Source organism: Petaurus breviceps, unplaced genomic scaffold, assembly GCF_028583685.1.
Source record: "Petaurus breviceps papuanus isolate PSGF00001 unplaced genomic scaffold, PetGlider_PUasm1.0 184, whole genome shotgun sequence".
NCBI classification, from domain to species: Eukaryota; Metazoa; Chordata; class Mammalia; order Diprotodontia; family Petauridae; genus Petaurus; species Petaurus breviceps.
In genome coordinates this window covers 2,234,915-2,252,075 of record NW_027185793.1, presented here as the reverse complement: position 1 = coordinate 2,252,075, position 17,161 = coordinate 2,234,915, and the positions used below count along the sequence as shown (strand labels likewise).

General features: G+C 39.2%; 1 protein-coding gene and 1 pseudogene across 2 annotated transcripts in view; one reads left to right on the top strand and one right to left on the bottom strand.

Annotated features, from left to right (window-relative positions):
* HACD4 (3-hydroxyacyl-CoA dehydratase 4) overlaps positions 1–17,161 on the top strand; it is a 49,104-nt gene that overhangs the window by 22,992 nt on the left and 8,951 nt on the right. For both annotated transcript variants that reach the window (XM_069088084.1, XM_069088085.1), the window contains one exon: positions 8,273–8,385. In XM_069088084.1, coding sequence (XP_068944185.1) covers positions 8,273–8,385 — 113 coding nt within the window. The remainder of the gene's footprint in view (positions 1–8,272; positions 8,386–17,161) is intronic.
* LOC138161233 (cytochrome c oxidase subunit 5B, mitochondrial pseudogene) lies at positions 6,035–7,274 on the bottom strand (annotated as a pseudogene).

The window sequence follows — 17,161 nt, the reverse complement described above, 5'->3', positions numbered from 1 at the left end:
TGTTACCTTCTCCTATGTTTCTTCTTCCCTTTCTTTCCTTCTTCTGAATTCCAGGATCTCTTCCCCAGAATGGATAAAAGGCTAACCTGTAAGGGATTGAGAATGGAAGCACCAGCTATGGTGTGGAGGAGCTTGGTCTGCTATTGAATAGCCTCTCAAAGCCCATTTGGTTTCTTAAGGAATTTTTCAGGATGAGGCCCTTATACTCTACTGATGATCCAGAACCATAAAAATGCTAAGGTTGGCAGATCCTCTGTGATGATTTCTGACCACTTCCATGGTTTTTTTTTTCTGCCCACCTTTCCAGTGAAGCTACTATCAAAGCATATGTTGACTAAGGCTGAAGGATCTTGTCATATTCTTAGTAGACTTCATGAATTTTCTATATTTCTTCATCTTCTAAAAGATGTTGGCATGGAAACTGCAATTATCTTCATGGCAGTAATGTTTGCTTATGCTCATGGTGAGCACTGCAAAGTACAATATTGAAATGTCCCTTAAATTTCTGTTCCTTATTCCCTGTGAGTGCTTGTTGAAACCAACTTCTTTGTTTTGGGGGTTAAGGAAAACCTGTGAACAATCCTTCCAATTAGCTGTTACAGCTTTGTGACTAGTGGTTTCATTTGCTGTAAAAATTTTAATATGAATTTAATTCAGTTGCCCAGTAGTATATCAAATGGTTAGTGGTTGGACAAAGATCTTAAATTCACAATTAGAGAATCTGGGAACATCTATTCCAACCTACACCTGAAGAAAAATAGCCTTTACTACAATGTCCATGAGGTGGTCATTCTCCCTTGAAAACCTAGTAATAGAGAGCCTACAGAGGCAGTCCATTCCATTTTCAGAGAAATCTAATTGTTAGAAAGTGTTTCTTTACATCACACTTATATTTTCTAATTTGTAACTTCTATCCATTGTTCTTAGATCAATTCTCTTGTGCAAAGCAGAAAAAGATGAATCCTATTGTTTCAGTTAAATTAATATTTGTTAGGGAGTCTAAAAACTGTTATGCTTGACAAATTATCGTTGTTGCTGGCAGGGCTCTTTGCCCCTTCCTTCCATTATAGTCACCGCCACTATCCATGTAGAAGTGGAAGTCACCCTGGGTGCACACAGGGCTGGGGGGTTGTTTCATATTTTCATTTCTTTCATGGGTCTCTGTGACCAAAAGATAAAAGTCAATTACTTGGATACCCCACCTTCCAGTGATTTTTCTTTGCACTGATCTTCTGATTTGACAGAGTCTAATGCTTCTCCAGGGTAGTAGAATCTGACAAAGCTTTCATTCAGCAAAGATGGTTTTAAGAACTCAAAGTCCCCATCATAACCTCATTAATCAACAGAGTAAGACCTTTGTAGAGGAAAAAATAGTAGAGGAGAAATGCCTCAGTGGTGTGTGTGTGTATATACATATGTACACATGTATACACACATAATACACAACACACATATGTAATATATAATACATTATACAATAGAATAATATATACATATATATGTATATAATTGAATTATTCAAATGTTATTTATGTGCAGAAGAAAGTAATTGACTGCTTTGAAGAATCGAGGGAAAATGACTGAGGTACACATTGAAATTTCACAGAAGTAAGATGACTTGTGTCACATGCACCCCTCCCCCCCAAAGAGATGCTTCCAACTTCCTTCAATTAATATTATTTCCTTTCAATAGATAAAACATTAGATATTAAATAAGACTTATGCATCAATAATTCATTTTTAGTCACACTTTACATCTTTAACTTCAAGTTCCGCGGATGCAAAATGTTTAAAATGCATTTTATCACTATATGATACTTTTATCACTATAATTTTAGATAGGAAAGTCCTGTGCCTTTGCACAGGCTGTCCCCCTTATCTGAACCATTCTCCCTCCTCATCTCTGGCCCTTGAGACCCCTTGCTCCTATCAATGTTTAGCTCAAGTATTATTTCCTACAAAAGACCTTTCCTGATTTTTCTAGTTAAGATTCTTCTCCTCCCCACCCCCACCTCCTAAACTACTTTTTGTATCCATTTTGTATTTACTTTTCTTTGTTCATGTTGCTTTTTCACTGGTAGAAAAATAAGCTCCCTGAGGGCAAGTACTGTTTTTTGTTTTTGTCTTTGTATTCCCAGCATTTTGTACAGTGCCTGACACATACTAGCCATTTAATAAATGTCTGTTAAATTTAACTATATAATTGCTATATTTTAATTTTGGCTTAAGTTTTAAATTTAATTGTCCACATTAAATTGTGGCACAGGGATCATTTTAACTTATCAATTTGAGTTATACTGAAAATATACACCTTTCTTCATTTTAAGATGCATTGCTAATAGGATGTATATGATACATGACTGGTTAATAAGTTTACTAACTCAAGAGAATCAGTATGCTATATCCCCGGGCTAGATATATTGCTTTTCTTGGTTTTTCTGTTTCAGTGTTTGGGAGAAGACTGAACAGAACATGGTTTAACTTGGAGCTAGGGCACTGAATTAGCCTCAGAAATAAATACGTTGGCAGAAAAAGATTGATTTAATAACTTTGCCTATGCTAATAATGGGCCTGATTTGTTTTGTCATTGCACAATGACATTCAATGGTTCTGTAACCACTGAAAAATCTGTTTTGTTGTGAAACTAATTTTTGTTGCATGTTATTTTTCTGATCCTCTGTACACTCAGCTCAATGACTGTAGGATAAGTTCCAGCAGAGCTATAACTAGCAATTTTGGTGTTTGGGGTGATCAGGATAAAAAATAGTCTGGGGAAAGACAAAGGTTGTGTATGGGAACCAGGTGGAATGCTAATGCAGAACTCCCCTTGGGGACAACTGCCCTCTGGTATTGAATGTGCTCTCTGGTAGCTTCTTATTTTAACTAATTATTTCTGCTGAGTGCTAAGCCTTGTCTCTAAACTGAAGTTCTGATTACAAATGTTATTAGCTTGTTTTTTTTTTTAATTCATTGTACAAAAGCAAAGTTACAGTAACCTTGTCCTAGTTATTGTCTGGGATGCATGACCAAAATGCCAGAAACATGGATTGCCTTTTTTTTTTTTTTTGGACCCAGCTATTTTTCATCATATAGTTTCATCTTTGGTCTTTAAGGACATTTCTTTGACTCTATATTTATCCCCACTAAGGAAGAGATTCAGCAGTTCAGCAGTTTCTCATTAGTCTTTCTTTATAAGAAGAAAGGCATGTCTAAAAATGTAAAGTACTTCCCCTTTTCTGAAGCTGGGTGTTATTTCCCTTATCCCAAACCATAAACAAACCATAAACATTATCATTAGTGGAACTCCTCCAACTTTGTATATTAAGAATAGCTGCTCACATTTATAAGGCACTATACAGTTTTCCATGTATTTTTTTCAGAGCAGTCCTACATGGGTAGATAAATATTGTTATCCTCATTTTTGCAGGAGAGGAATCTGAAATACAGAGAATTTAAATTGCTTGCCTAAGATCACATGACTAAGTATGTGTCAGAGCTGGAATCTAAACCCAGCTCCCCTGATTCCAAGTTCCCTGTGCAAGGTAGTGTAGTAGAGAGTGCTTGGCTTGGAATCAGGATGACCTGAAAAGCATCCAATGACTGTTGCTCTGTTTCATACATTGGTCCCCAAAATAATATTCTCTATTCCTTCTTTGCCCCAAACTAGAACATGTTGCTCTATTTTACATTAAAACAGATTGACTAAAAGCTTTGTGACCACAGACAAGTCACTTAACTTCCTGAGTCTCAATTTTCTCATTTGTAGAAATGAAATAATACTTGTAGTAGCTATAGCACAAGGTTATTGGGAATTCCAAAGGAAATAATGCATGCAAAGTGCTTTGTAAACTTGTGTCATATAAGTGCTGATTATTGTTGTTATTTCCACTCCAACAATTCTGCTTCCTAAACAGAACAAACTCCTATAGTGTTGGACTTGGAGTCAGAAACGCAGGCTTCCATTTGCTGATTACTCCATCCTCTTGGCAGATTTATAATCGCACCAATCATGACAGTTAGGTGGTGCAGTGGATTTGGAATAAGGAAGAGCTGAGTTTGAATCCTGCCTCAGACACCTATTAGCTGAGTAACCCTATGCAAATCACTTAACCTCTCAGCCTCAGTTTCCTGGTCTGTAAAAATCAGGATAATAATAGCACTTCAGAGGGTTGTGGTGAGAAATAAATAAGTTCATATAAAATGCTCTGTGAACTTTAAAGCACTGTGTAAATGCTAGCTATTATTACAACTGCATCAAAAATAAACCCTAACAAAAGAAATAAAGATGGATTTAGTTCCTATCTTTTTGGCAATTTTTAGTAAAATTTTTGAATGTTGGTTATTAGTTTTTGTAGTTGAATAACAGTGGTGGTTTTTCATATCATTAGTTATGGTTAAACTTAATATGAAAATCATGGTATATTTTGTACCCTTGCTAGATGTTTTATTAGTATTCAGTTTTGTGACTTCTGCTTCAAAATCTTTTCTGGTTTTTCTTCTCTGGTGGTTTGTGTGTAGCTGTTAGTGGTGGGTCAGAGTATGTTATTTTGGTTAGTTTTGGCTGAACCTTTGAGGTTTAATTGCATGAGGGGCAGGGGCAGAATGACATCCAAATCTAAAGGTGGAGGAATATTTTTTTTTAGCGTGATGGATGGGCACACATCTGATGGCTTTGGCAGTGACCTGCTATATATTGGTGGTCAGCAAGATCTGAATGGGCCCTTCCAGTGAGGTTGGAGTGCTTTTTCCATTGATGAACTTTCTCGTAGAGGCAGTCTCCCAGCAAAAGATTGTGATGGGGAATGAAGCAGTTGGGGGAGGATTTTTGATACCTGTTGACACATTTCATGAATGCTTTACAGTAATTCAGCACCGTTTCATGTGTCAGCTAGAGATCTATTTAATGTGGCACATGAGGAATTCTGCCTGGAATTCACATAGGGCATATGACAAGAATCTCATATAGTATAAGTTCATGCTTTTTTTAATGTGCATGAGAGCCATGGGCAGAGCATCAGATCACTTGAGACTGATTTGTACATAAATTTTGTGTGTGGCTTTTTATTTTAGAATTCTAGTGTTCAATAGCTCCATTGAATTGTGGGTAATATGTATAGAGCTGATTCACACCTCAGAAAAATGGAGCCTAATATTGCATTCCATTATACACATTTCTTCTGAACATTATCAGCCAACCTCCTAATATTCATGTAAATCACAGGCTAACTAGCAGAACCATCATTACCATCATCACCATCGACAATCCATTAAACAACCATTCATTGCCACTGGCTGCATTATCTCCATCTTTTACTTTTACTTGATCATCTCCCTGATACCTCAACAAATAGATGGTGGTTTGTAGTAGTGAAAAATTTAGATATCTCACTTGTGAAATGGGGGCTGCTATCACTGTCTAGACTTGAGTAGTAATCTAAATGGGAATGAAAATTCCTTAAGGTGTTTCTTAGCAAGAGTGGTTGAACCTACCAACAGTAGGCTTCCATTCACCATAAATACATGGCAGTAATAACAAAAAATGTTCATAGGTACAACTATCTGAATGAAGTCAACCTGCAAGTTCACAGATGTTCCCCATCATCAGAAGTGCAAGTCTGCAAGTCTCAATATTAAGGGCACTTGCGAGCCATTTGGCTGCTTTACTCACAAGTCCTTTGGACTAACTGTTAAAATCTTGGGTACGATATGTACTGCAGATTGGTGGGGTTGTCCTTATTGTATGTTAGTGCATGTCTATGATGATCTTCAAAGACTTGGGATTTCCTAAATTGTCAGCCCAAGGAGCATCTAGCTGCCTACCATATATGCATCTCTGCAGGTGGTTTGAAGTACCAGGTGATGACTATTGCAGATTATTGCAGATTTCTTTATCAGCCATTTGTCTGCCTTTCCCAGTGTGTCTTTGGGTTTATGAGCTGTCTCTTGGGACCTTAGCTCTCCTTAGTGGAGCTTTACTTGAAAGGTGGCTGGGAGAGAGAGCAGATGCCCTGAATAAGCCTTTTGCATAGAACTGAGATGGGGAATAACGTAAACAAGTTCTAGCTTCTTTTAAGGAAAGTCCACCCAATGATATTTATGACGATTATTGTCCCTAGGCCTAGAAGTTTCTGGACAAATGGATCTATTACATCAGGAATGAAACCCCTAAGCAATTCCCTGAACATGTTTTTAATAAACTGGGATGTTTATGGGGAGCTCTTCAATCCCTTGGATATAAAAGAAGATCATTCCCAATTGAATCCCTGATTTAATTAGTCTACAGAATCAAAAACTTCTATTTATTATTTTTAATGGGAGAGCTAGGGAAATGACTACTCTTTTGTTGGAGGGAAGAAAACATTACAACACACCTCAGGTAGAATAGTCCAGGGGCGCAGTGATTAAACTGGGGTACCAGCTTGTAGTGTGTTCTATAATTGGGGCAATGCTCTGTTTCACCTTGGTGAAGTCAGAACCAGATGACTGTGCTGTTGTCCTTTTCACAGATAGAGCCCACTATTCACTTGTCATTGAGGGAAGGGACCAAGTTGAGCTCCTCCTTAGTCCCTGGAGCTGCCTTTGGGGCTAGCACATTGTGTGGATTCAAATCATTCCTTGCAACCATCATAATCACTTTCTCCAAGCCAGTAGCCTGCTCCTCCTCAGAAGGGACACCTCCTCTAGTCCCCATGGAGCAAACAACTGCCCGAGCTCGGCCACAGGCCCTCAAGGCTTGCACCACCAGCTCCCCAGTGTCCTGTGCCCCACAGTAACCTTGAAGCCATCACTTCTGAGACATCTATATCAAAAGCTTCTATGTATTAACCTAAGTCTGTGACCATTCCTCTTTTTCTTTTCTTCTTTGGATAGGAAAATGTTTATGTATGTTGTCAGGTTCATAATAATAAAAACTGAAATATAAAAAATTCATTCATTCAAAAATCCAAATAATTATAACAATAAAGTTAAGTACAAGTAAAAAATTGTTAAATATTGGCAAGATGAAATGAGAAAATCACGAAGTCAACAGATACTACTGAATAGACAGAGATTCCTTAGAGTAGTTGGTAGTCTAGTACCAGCACTGGTTTCTTCAGTCAAAGAGAATGATATGGGAGAATTAGTCCAAAACTTCTATAATTTATCTGAGGGAATGTTGTATCAAGGACTAGCAATTAGTAATGTTGACTAGTCAGTTTAACAAAAACTCTAAACCTGATTTGTTTTATAGTAAAGAAAAAAAAGACTAATCTATTATTATTATATCCGAGTAAAGATGCAGGATGATTGAGTTCCCCTCTTGTAACAAAGGTGAAGGCAGTGCTGACCATTCTTGTTCATGTAGCAAAAATTAAGTAGAGGGTGCTGATGTCTGCATGGTTGCTTGAAAATAGTCATTGGTTAGTGAACATAGGTAGTGAACTGAGCAATAAATATTAAACTATAAAGTCAAGATTTGAAGCATCACTTCTTCTTTTTAAACTATAACCACAGTTTTCATATGAATGTAGGCTTGCAGAACAGTTGAACCACTGCCAAGGCTTCTCAGTTTAAGAAAAAAAGGGTTGGGGAGATTCTCATGAATTAAAGCCAATTGTCTATGGTGTTTCACAGTGAACTAATAAGTTGTGGGAATATAACCCACCAGTTTAGAAAGACATATTAATAAGATTGTCTGAGGGACACAAAATTGTAATTTGATCTAAGATTGAAATTAGGGTTTGCTTTTGTCTTGTGAAGAAACTCATTCTTGAGCAAAATGCGTTGGGTTACTTCTGGAACATAAACATGAAATGGAGCAAGTTCAAGATTTATTGCAAGGACAGTTAAATTGTATTAGTTGAAGGTGACAAGTTTGGGTCTTGGATTAAGGTTCACTGGTTGGTGAGTCATGTATTATTAATAATGGCAAATAGTAGTAGTATAGGTGGTTTGTAGGGTGTGTGTGTGTGTGTGTAAACATGAGCAAAACTAGTTGCCACACCCATTGTCTGACAGCACATGCAATGTCACACGCTTGTAAACCCCTACCTCTGTACAGAAAGGAGGAAAGTGCGTTTCCCCTTTTCTTTTTAGGGGTCATTATGACTAGATAATGATGTTTCTTATGATGTTCCTTACAATCTACATTGTTGTTTTCATAGTTCTCTTTACTTCATAAGTATGATTTCAGAAAGAGAAAATTGTGGGAGCGAACATGAGGAAGCGTCCTGTGTAGCTCGGCAGACAGTCGCCCCAAGTCGCAAAGTCCGCCTTATTGTTTATCTTGCAGCTGACCGAGAGGATAATTATACTTTTTGTGGTGATCACCAGTCAAGATGAAGTCCAAGGAAAATACATCGTGGGTGTTTTATTCTTCCTCTGGAATCTCTTGGACGCGGTTAGGTAAGAAGGCAGAATGATCTCAAAAGCTGAAGCCAAATTGCTTCATGTGGGAAAAGCAGTTTTACATGCTTATATTTGATTATTTTGCGTAGGACAGAAAAACATAACCCTTATGTGAATTATTTTATCTTGATATGAAAATGTATTTTTAGTGCTTTCTATCATGGGCATATCAGAGATAATTAAAACCTCTCAAGATATTACAAAAGCAAATCACTGCATTCAATTTTCCAGAGCAAAAAGACTTGGCATGACACCAACTTGGAAAAAAAAAAACAAAAAATCTCACAGCTGTTTCCTAATGAAAGGCATTCTTCACTAATGCTCTGGTGCATGCGGCTTCAATAAACAAATCATGGCCTTTCATTATATGTTTCATACAGAAATTTAAAACCAGGTTTCTATTAGTTTAAAAATATTGAAAATATAGTGTCTCATCTTCCCAGTACAAAAGAGCCTTCTCATAGTGTGGATTTATCACAAGTATTTGGAGAAAGAAAACTGAACTAGGAAAGTTGAAGCTAAATTCTTGAGCTTACCAATTCATACACTGTGTCATCTTGAGGAAAGATACAACATCTTTGAGGCCCTGATTCCTTATTTGTGAAATGAGATTTCACAATGAGTCCATGAACTTGCATGAAGAAAGTTGTTTTTTTTTTTTTGAGGGCAATTGGGGTTACAAGGTCACACAGCTAGTTTTTGTGTCAAGTGTCTGAGGCTGGATCCGAACCCAGGTCCTCCTGACTCCAAGGCTGGTGTTCTATTTACTGCGCCACCTAGCCGCCCCATGAAGAAAGTATTTTGTTAACTGCACTTCAATACAATTGATTGCCTTTATAATAATTTGTGCTTTATTTTGCTAAATCAAGTCAACAAGCATTTAGTAAGTGATTACTATATGCCAGTCACTGTGTTATGAGTTGGGAATGCAAATACAAGGAGAAAAAAAATAGTTCTTGTCCTCAAGCAGCTTAAATTCTAATGGGGGGTGACAAAAGAAAAATGGTGGAGAAGAGATGGAAGAGAAAACCTGGATGGTCAAAAATGCAACCTGGAGAGGGAAGTAGGCTTGGAATCCTGGGTATCATCCTCAAAATGGAGGTTCTGGGAAGAAGCAGCCAATTATACAGAGAGGCCACAGGCATAGTGTGTGTGAAGTACAGGGGTAGAGGGAACGTCCAGGGGGAAGAAGTCTCTTTGACCTAGTGGAGAAAGTCCAGGCGAGTCAGGAACACAGCCTCAAGAGATCATCAGACTGTCAAAGGTACTATGACACAAAAACCTAAAGAATCTTTGGATAATATCATCTTTTCTTCCAAGCCTAGACATGTAGGTTCCTCTAAATACACATACCCACCCCTTCTCTTTCCCCCCAAGCCCCCACATGCATGTGTGCACATATATACACACAGGTGTGTGTGTGTGTGTATAATGTGTATATACATACACACAAACATATATACACACATATACATAGAAAAAACTGATATAATGAGGAGATGTCTCAGTAGCAGTGGCATAAGGAAGCTCTCTGTGACTCAGTTTGGAGTGGTATGTAGTTACTTTCTAAAGTAATCAGCACCTCAGTGGCCAAACAGAATTAATACATCTTCCGCAGATAAGCAGTTTCCTTATCACAAGAAGGATTGTTTCCTAATAACAGAAAAAGTTTTTTCAAGTTCCTAGTGTGAGAAACGAATATTTCTCTCTTGTATTAATAACTAATTATTGTATTAGGACCAAGGTTTTTCCCTTTTTCTACTTCCTCATCCAGAAACCAAACAGTGTTGGAAATCTGTTGCCCAGGCTGGGGATGGCTAGGTGGTGCAGTGAATAGAGTACCAGCTGTAGAGTCAGGAGGACCTGAGTTCAAATCTGACCTCAGAAACATACACAAAAACTAGCTGTGTGACGTTGGGCAAGTCATTTAACCCCAATTGCCCTACCTTCCCCTCTCCAAAAAACAAAACAAAACAAAAATATTTGGCCAGGCTGGGCTAATCAGATAGTAAAAGAAATTCTAAATTTAGGTTAACGTATGTATTTCTGTTCATTGTGTTTACTAAGACAGGTCTGGGAAAGTGTTGATTTTGTCAAACAAGTGGTGTGGAAATTGGTAAATCTCTTTGATCCAGATTTGGGTGAACCAAGTCACTTACCCCAAGACCCTCATTGTAATATAGCCCAGTTTCTCATTTTAATATTCTCTCATTAATTGTTAATTAATTAGAGTTAACTGCCACCCTCAGGAACACTCTTTTTAGAGAGCATATAAACTGTGAGCCCACCACCACGAGGGGTCTTTGGCCCAGGAGAGAGACAGCTAAATAACCATCTTTTTATTAAAATGCTGGCATTATTGATAAAAATGATTAAATTACCCAGAATTTATGTCTCTCCAACTTTTTTAAATGCCACACCAGTCTGCTTAATTAAATCCGACTCAGTTGAACTCATTTATAAGGCCCCCAAAAAGCTTAAAAAGCTATTTTAGTTCCAAGTCATCTGACCTACTCCTTTTGAACTTTGGGTTTCTCTGCCATAAAATCAGAGTTTCTTAGAAGAGATCTCAGAAGACTATCTGGTCCAACCTAGACCTACACAGAAATCTTCTCTACTGAATCCCTGACAAATCTAGCTTCCATCTGAAGAACTCTAATGATGGGGAATCTATTACTTCCTGAGATGGCCCATTCCTACTTTTGAACAACACTAGTTGTTATAAAGTTTTCCGGTTTATATAACTTCATTCTGAATGCTATTTCCAACTCTTGCTTCCTGAGGACAGCAGGACAGGTCTGATCCCTCTTCTCAGTGACAGCCCATCAGATACCAGAAGCTGACAGTCACATCCCTCCTCAATCTTCTCTGGGCTAACTATAGCTAACTATTTCAACTGATCAACTGATCCCTCAGATAGAATGCTCTTTGTTCCCCTCATCATGCTTGTTAACCTCTTCTGAATCTGATCCAGTCTACCAATGTCCTTTCCTGCTCTTCTCAGATCCTTCTCTTGCTAGATCTCAAATCAATCCCATTTCTTGGGGTCAAAACTATTCTCTCTTGCACCCAACCAACCCTCCAACTCTTTATCTCCTTCCCTGGGATTCCACTTATAAAAATTTAGTTCCTTTCTTTTCTTGGCACAGAGCCCCATCAACTCCACTTATTTTTTATATCTGCTCTACTTTTTAAGCTCTTCTTTAAGTAATATACCTGTGGTCAGCAACAGTATTCTCTTTTGGCTACATCAGTATTCTTAAAAGTGTTACCATCCCCTCCCATCTTTTCTGGCAGATTGTTCTATCTCTGCACTCTTCAGTCTATCTCTATGTACTATTTCCATGCTGCTTTGCAAACATGCCCAAGTTTCCACTATCTAAGTGTAAGAGAGGAGCCCACCCCATTGGGTTCTGATGCCATGACTAGGTATAAACATATTTTTAAAAATTGAATCAAAAAATCAGAAGAACTGATGGAATAGTACCCATGCACTCTCTGGTATCTATCAAAGCCACTGTGTGAGACATTTGGTCATGCCCTCGGCACTATATATGAGGGAAAAACTCTCAGAACATGGGAAGAAGTGATTCTGAGCACCTGGATTTGAGAGGTTAGGGCAAACTTGGAGCAAGAAACTATGTGGACCTTAGGGGTTATTATATTGCCCCCAGTCTTAAAATGAACTAATTATTGTAAAGGCTATTTGTAATAATGGTATTTAAGATCTTCCCAGACCATTAATAAGCCTCCTGAGGAGCCCATTAAGGGAAGCTTGCCTAGGGGAGGCTTGCTTGTAGCAAGGCTTTCACACCTTTTGCTAATTTCTAATTAGGCACTGAATGAGGAGGGTTATGATGCCTTCTGGCTCTGAGAAGTCTATATATACTCTGAGTTGGTAGTTTGCTTTGGGGGATTGATTATGAGAGGGATCTTGTAATTCTGGTCAAGATTCTAAGTGATCGTATGTTCAGAGCTCCCCGACTGCTTAGATGTAAAGGCTTTCTAGATCCAGCGATGTATGTAAAGTGTATAGTTGATTCAGGCAGTCAGAATCCTGTCTGTTGGTCTTTATTTCTCTGCTTGTATTTTATCTGTATTTTCTTTTTATTTTTGCTGAAGTTCAGGGTGCTGACTTTTCTCCTGAACTAGTGAATGTAATTAAAAAAGACTGTTGCTCCCTTAAACAGCTATCTTTCCTAGTAAAGCAGATCTAAGAACCTGTGCTAACAGCCATCCTGGGTATGCCAGTGTGGTTCTTGCCACAGTGTTACACATTTCACTAGACCCTACTATCCCCACAAGTTATTATCATATATATCTCTTCTCTTTCTCACCCAGTCTTAGGAAAAGCTATCTAAATAAAATACATTGGCTTCTATTTTTCATCTCTTGTTCCACTGGGTGGTGACTCCTTGTTCTGGAACACTGTAATAGTAATGGCATTTAAAGATTCCCCTGTATTGGCTTGGTTTTTGGTTTGATTGTGTTAAAACCCAGAGCTTGTTAATCCCACCTGTGGGATGGACTTGTTGACGTGAAAAGAGAGTTGCTGAAATGGGAGGAGCTGGTGACATAGATTTGGAGAGACACAAGAGAGAGGCAGAAGAACTTTTTGGAAGCAACACCTTTGGAGGCAGAAAGAGACTGAGAGCATTGCTGAGGGCCACTTTGAATTGCCCAGGACTTTTGAGACCTGCCACCCAGAGCTTCCAAGGACTGAGGAGACATGGCTGTTATGCTGGTACTTTGTCTGTCTGTTTTGATGTTGTTTTGCCAGATTTGTCCACTGGTGAAAGATAGTCCTGTTGTTGCAGAAGGCTAGGAACCTTTCTGTTGGTTCAGAGCTCTTGAGACTGTTCTGCAGACAGAGAGTGAATACTGTCCACTGGTGAAGGACAGTGCTGTTTTTGCAGAAGTCTGAGAACCTTTCTGTTGGTTCAGAGCTACTGAGACTGTTCTGCAGACAGAGAGTGAATACTGTCCACTGGTGAAGGACAGTGCTGTTGTTGCAGGGGTCTGGGAACCTTTCTGTTGGTTCAGAGCTACTGAGACTGTCCTGCAGACACAGAGTGAATACTGTCCACTGGTGAAGGACAGTGCTGTTGTTGCAGAATCTTGGAACCTTGCTGTTGGTTCCGAAGCCCTGAAGAAGGATTTTCTTGTTGTATGTTTACAGAAATCCTGGGAGAGGGTTTTTCTAATGTTTTCAGGGGTCCTAGGACTGTTCTGCAGACAGAGGATGAATTAATGAAGAGACTGGCAATGTTTCTTGTGGCCTTGCTAAGCTTTGTCTCCCCAGGAACAAAGATTGCTGAGAACTTGCCTTGTGTCAAGGTGAAGACCTCCATTTGGGTATTAAGTGCTGTGCTTAAACTTGTTGTAACTCTGGGGTAGATTCCATTGTGATCCAGGGGTGGGGAACTTTTGACCTTTTTGTGTTCTATGATTGAACAAATGAATGTACTTAACTTACCGTGCTTCCCCAATAATAAGACCTGTCCCGAAAATAAGCCCTCCCCTTACTGTGTAAGATTCCTCTAAAAATAAGCCCTCCCCCAAAAATAAGCCCTATTGAGATTGCTACTGTAGTGAAGGTGATCCCCTGCGCTACACGCTACATTACGGTACCCTCTCTATGCACCGTCCCCCCCACCCCCAGGTGAAACGCACACCGCGCTCCAAGCTGCATCCAATCAGAGCTGCAGCAGTGAGCGCATCATCCTGTTCTTCCCCAGTGATTTGCTTGCTGGTGCCATTGAGAGCAGTGCCGTGGAGGAGAGCTGGGGCAGGACAACATAAGCCCTCCCCTGAAAATAAGCCCTCTGGTGTTTTTCTTTCCAAAAAATTTAATAAGACATTGTCTTATTATCGGGGAAACACGGGTATGATTGGAAACTAATCTCCATTTGAGAAGAGGGGCTTTGTGATGGACTAAATGAAGGTACAGCCTAGGGGTGGAATAGTATTTAGAACAGGGACTTTGTAATTGATTGAATGAATATAAGGTCCTGGGGTGGGGTAGTACTTGAAGATTATTTAATCACACTTAGTAAATGCTGTATTTTGAATGATGTCATATTTTGATCTTCTCTGTTCTTAATTTGTCACTGAATAAAATGGACGTATTTTGAACCTTGGGAAGTTGCCTTTGCTTGGCATTACATTACAAACACCATTTCCAGAAAGCTCCAGCCATTCTTTACTTTACTCTTTCCTCTGTGGCCACTTGCCTAAAAAGCCTCTAATGCCAATGGCCTGGACTCCAAGCAAGTACCCTTTCCTCCCCATCAATCTTTCCAGTTTTGGAATCAAGATCAAATCAAGTCCTGATGATATTTGTCAGTATATTCCCTGATGGCCCAATTCACTATCTTTGTACAGTGCCTCTCCTTAGCCACCACCCTTTTACATGTCTTGTTTCTCCCCTTGGAATCTAAGTTACTTGAGGACAGACACCGTGCTTTTATTTTTGTATCCCTCATCTTTAGCACTGTATTTAGCATGCATAGTAAGCAGGTAGGTGGCATGGAGGATGCCAGACCTGAGGTCAAGAAGACTCATCTTCCTGATTTCAAATCTGACCTTAGATACTTAGTAGTTGTGCGACCCTGGGCAAGTCACTTAACCCTGGTTGCCTCAGTCTCTCATCTGTAAAATGAGCAGGAGAAGGAAATGGCAAATCACTCCAGTGTCTTTGCCAAGAAAATCCCAAATGGGGTCACAAAGAGTCAGATATGACTGAAATGAATAAACAACAATAACAGTAAGTAAGCGTTTAATGAATAGTTTTTTGTTCATTTGTTCAATAATAGTTTACATTTGAAATTACTTAAATGAAAGCATTCTTATCAAATTTTTGAATGACATGATGTCGGAAGAGATAATTACTTTAGAGGATGATACAGTCAGGGCACAAAAGTATCTGAACAATCCAGAACGATGGGTTAAGTTTAATGAGATGAAATTTAACAAAGATAAATATAAATTCCTGTTTGGATTTTAAAAATTAACCATATAAGCACAGGATGGAGGAGATGTGGTCAGAATATAGTTCATATGGGAAAAAAAAACCTAATAATCTTGGGGGTGGCTAGGTGGCTCAGTGAATAGACCACCGGCCCTGGAGTCAAGAGGACCTGAGTTCAAATCCAGCCTCAGACACTTAACACAAAAACTAGCTGTGTGACTTTGGGCAAGTCATTTAACCCCAATTGCCTTCCAAAAAAGCAAAAAAAAACCCCCAAACCCAAAAACCTAAGAATCTTAGTATATTGAGAATTCAACATGAGTCATCAATATGATATGACAATAAGAAATATTGATGTACACCTGGATGTACTGTCCAAGACAAGGGAGATTGAGTTCATATCAGTGTTCAGTTTGGGGCAGTGGGTTAGTTGGTGAGCCAACTAGAATTTATTAAACACCTACTACATGTGAGACATCATGCTAAGTGCTGAAGATTCAAAGAGAAGCAAAATAGTTTCTCCGACAAGCAGCTCACAGTCTCAGGAGGGGAGACAACATGCAAACCACTGTGTATGAACAACATTCAGGATCAGTTGAGGGTAGTCACAGAGGAAAGCACTAAGATTAAGGAGGAATGAGAAAGGCCTCTGGTAGAAGATGGGCCTTTGGCTAAAATCTGAAGAGAGCCAAGGAGGCCAGGAGGGGGAGTTGAGAGAGAGTGTCCCAGGCATGGGGGACAGCCAGTGAAAGCGTAGTTGGGAGATGCAGGGTTATGAGGGAGGAATAGCAAAGAGAAAAATGTCACTGGATTGCAGAAAACTAAATACTTGGAGAGGAGTAATGAGTACAAGGATTTCCAATGTAGGAAGGAGTCCTATTGTGAAGGTCTTTAAAAACAAAACATAAGATTTTATATTTGATATTGGAGGTAATAAGGAGGTACTGGAGTTACTGAATAGGGGGATGACATGGTCAGATTACATGGTCACTTTAGGAAGATCAGTATGACAGTCAAATGAAGGATGGTTTGGAGTGGGAAGATATATGAGGCAGGGCAACCAATCAGCAGGCTATTGCAGTGGTCCAGGCTTGAAGCAATGAAGACCAGCATGAAGGCAGCTGAAGCAGGTATTGTGGAGGGCTAGGAGCCTGGGCAGACATTGAAGACAGCAAGGTCATCCTGGGCCATCACCAGTTGTCTTGACTTTTGTCCTGCCATTGGACTTTGATGACTTAGGAAGAGAGAGTGAGGCCGATAACTTCATGTAACTCTGCCTCACTTCAATACAATTCATGTGCACCTAAAGGTATCACGTGATGTCACTGGTCCTCTTCGAAAACGAAGGAGGAACAACGACATGGGTGAGAACCTGCATCATATTTTAGGAAAGTTGCTAACCATAAAGAGTGTTTATTACCATTCAATCATTACTGAATTGTTGGCTTTGATTGACATATTTGTGTGAGTCAAGAAAAATGTTATCAGGATGGTAAGGGAAACTAAAAACCTATATCATGATGTGAAAGAATTGGAAATGGGGAAATGTTTTGAGAGAAGGGGGAGGAAAGAGGGGACCATGTCATCTGTCCCAAGTACTTGAATGATTGTCATATGGAAGATAAGTGAGACTTATGTTGTTGACTCCAGAAGGCAGAACCAGAAACAATGGGTAGTTAGCAGAGAATCTGATTTTGACTGGATAAAAGCAAAAGCTTCCCAACCATCAGAGTTCTCAAAAAATAAAATAGTAGTGGATTTCCCACCCCTGGAGACCTTTAAGGTGAGAGTAGATGATTCTTT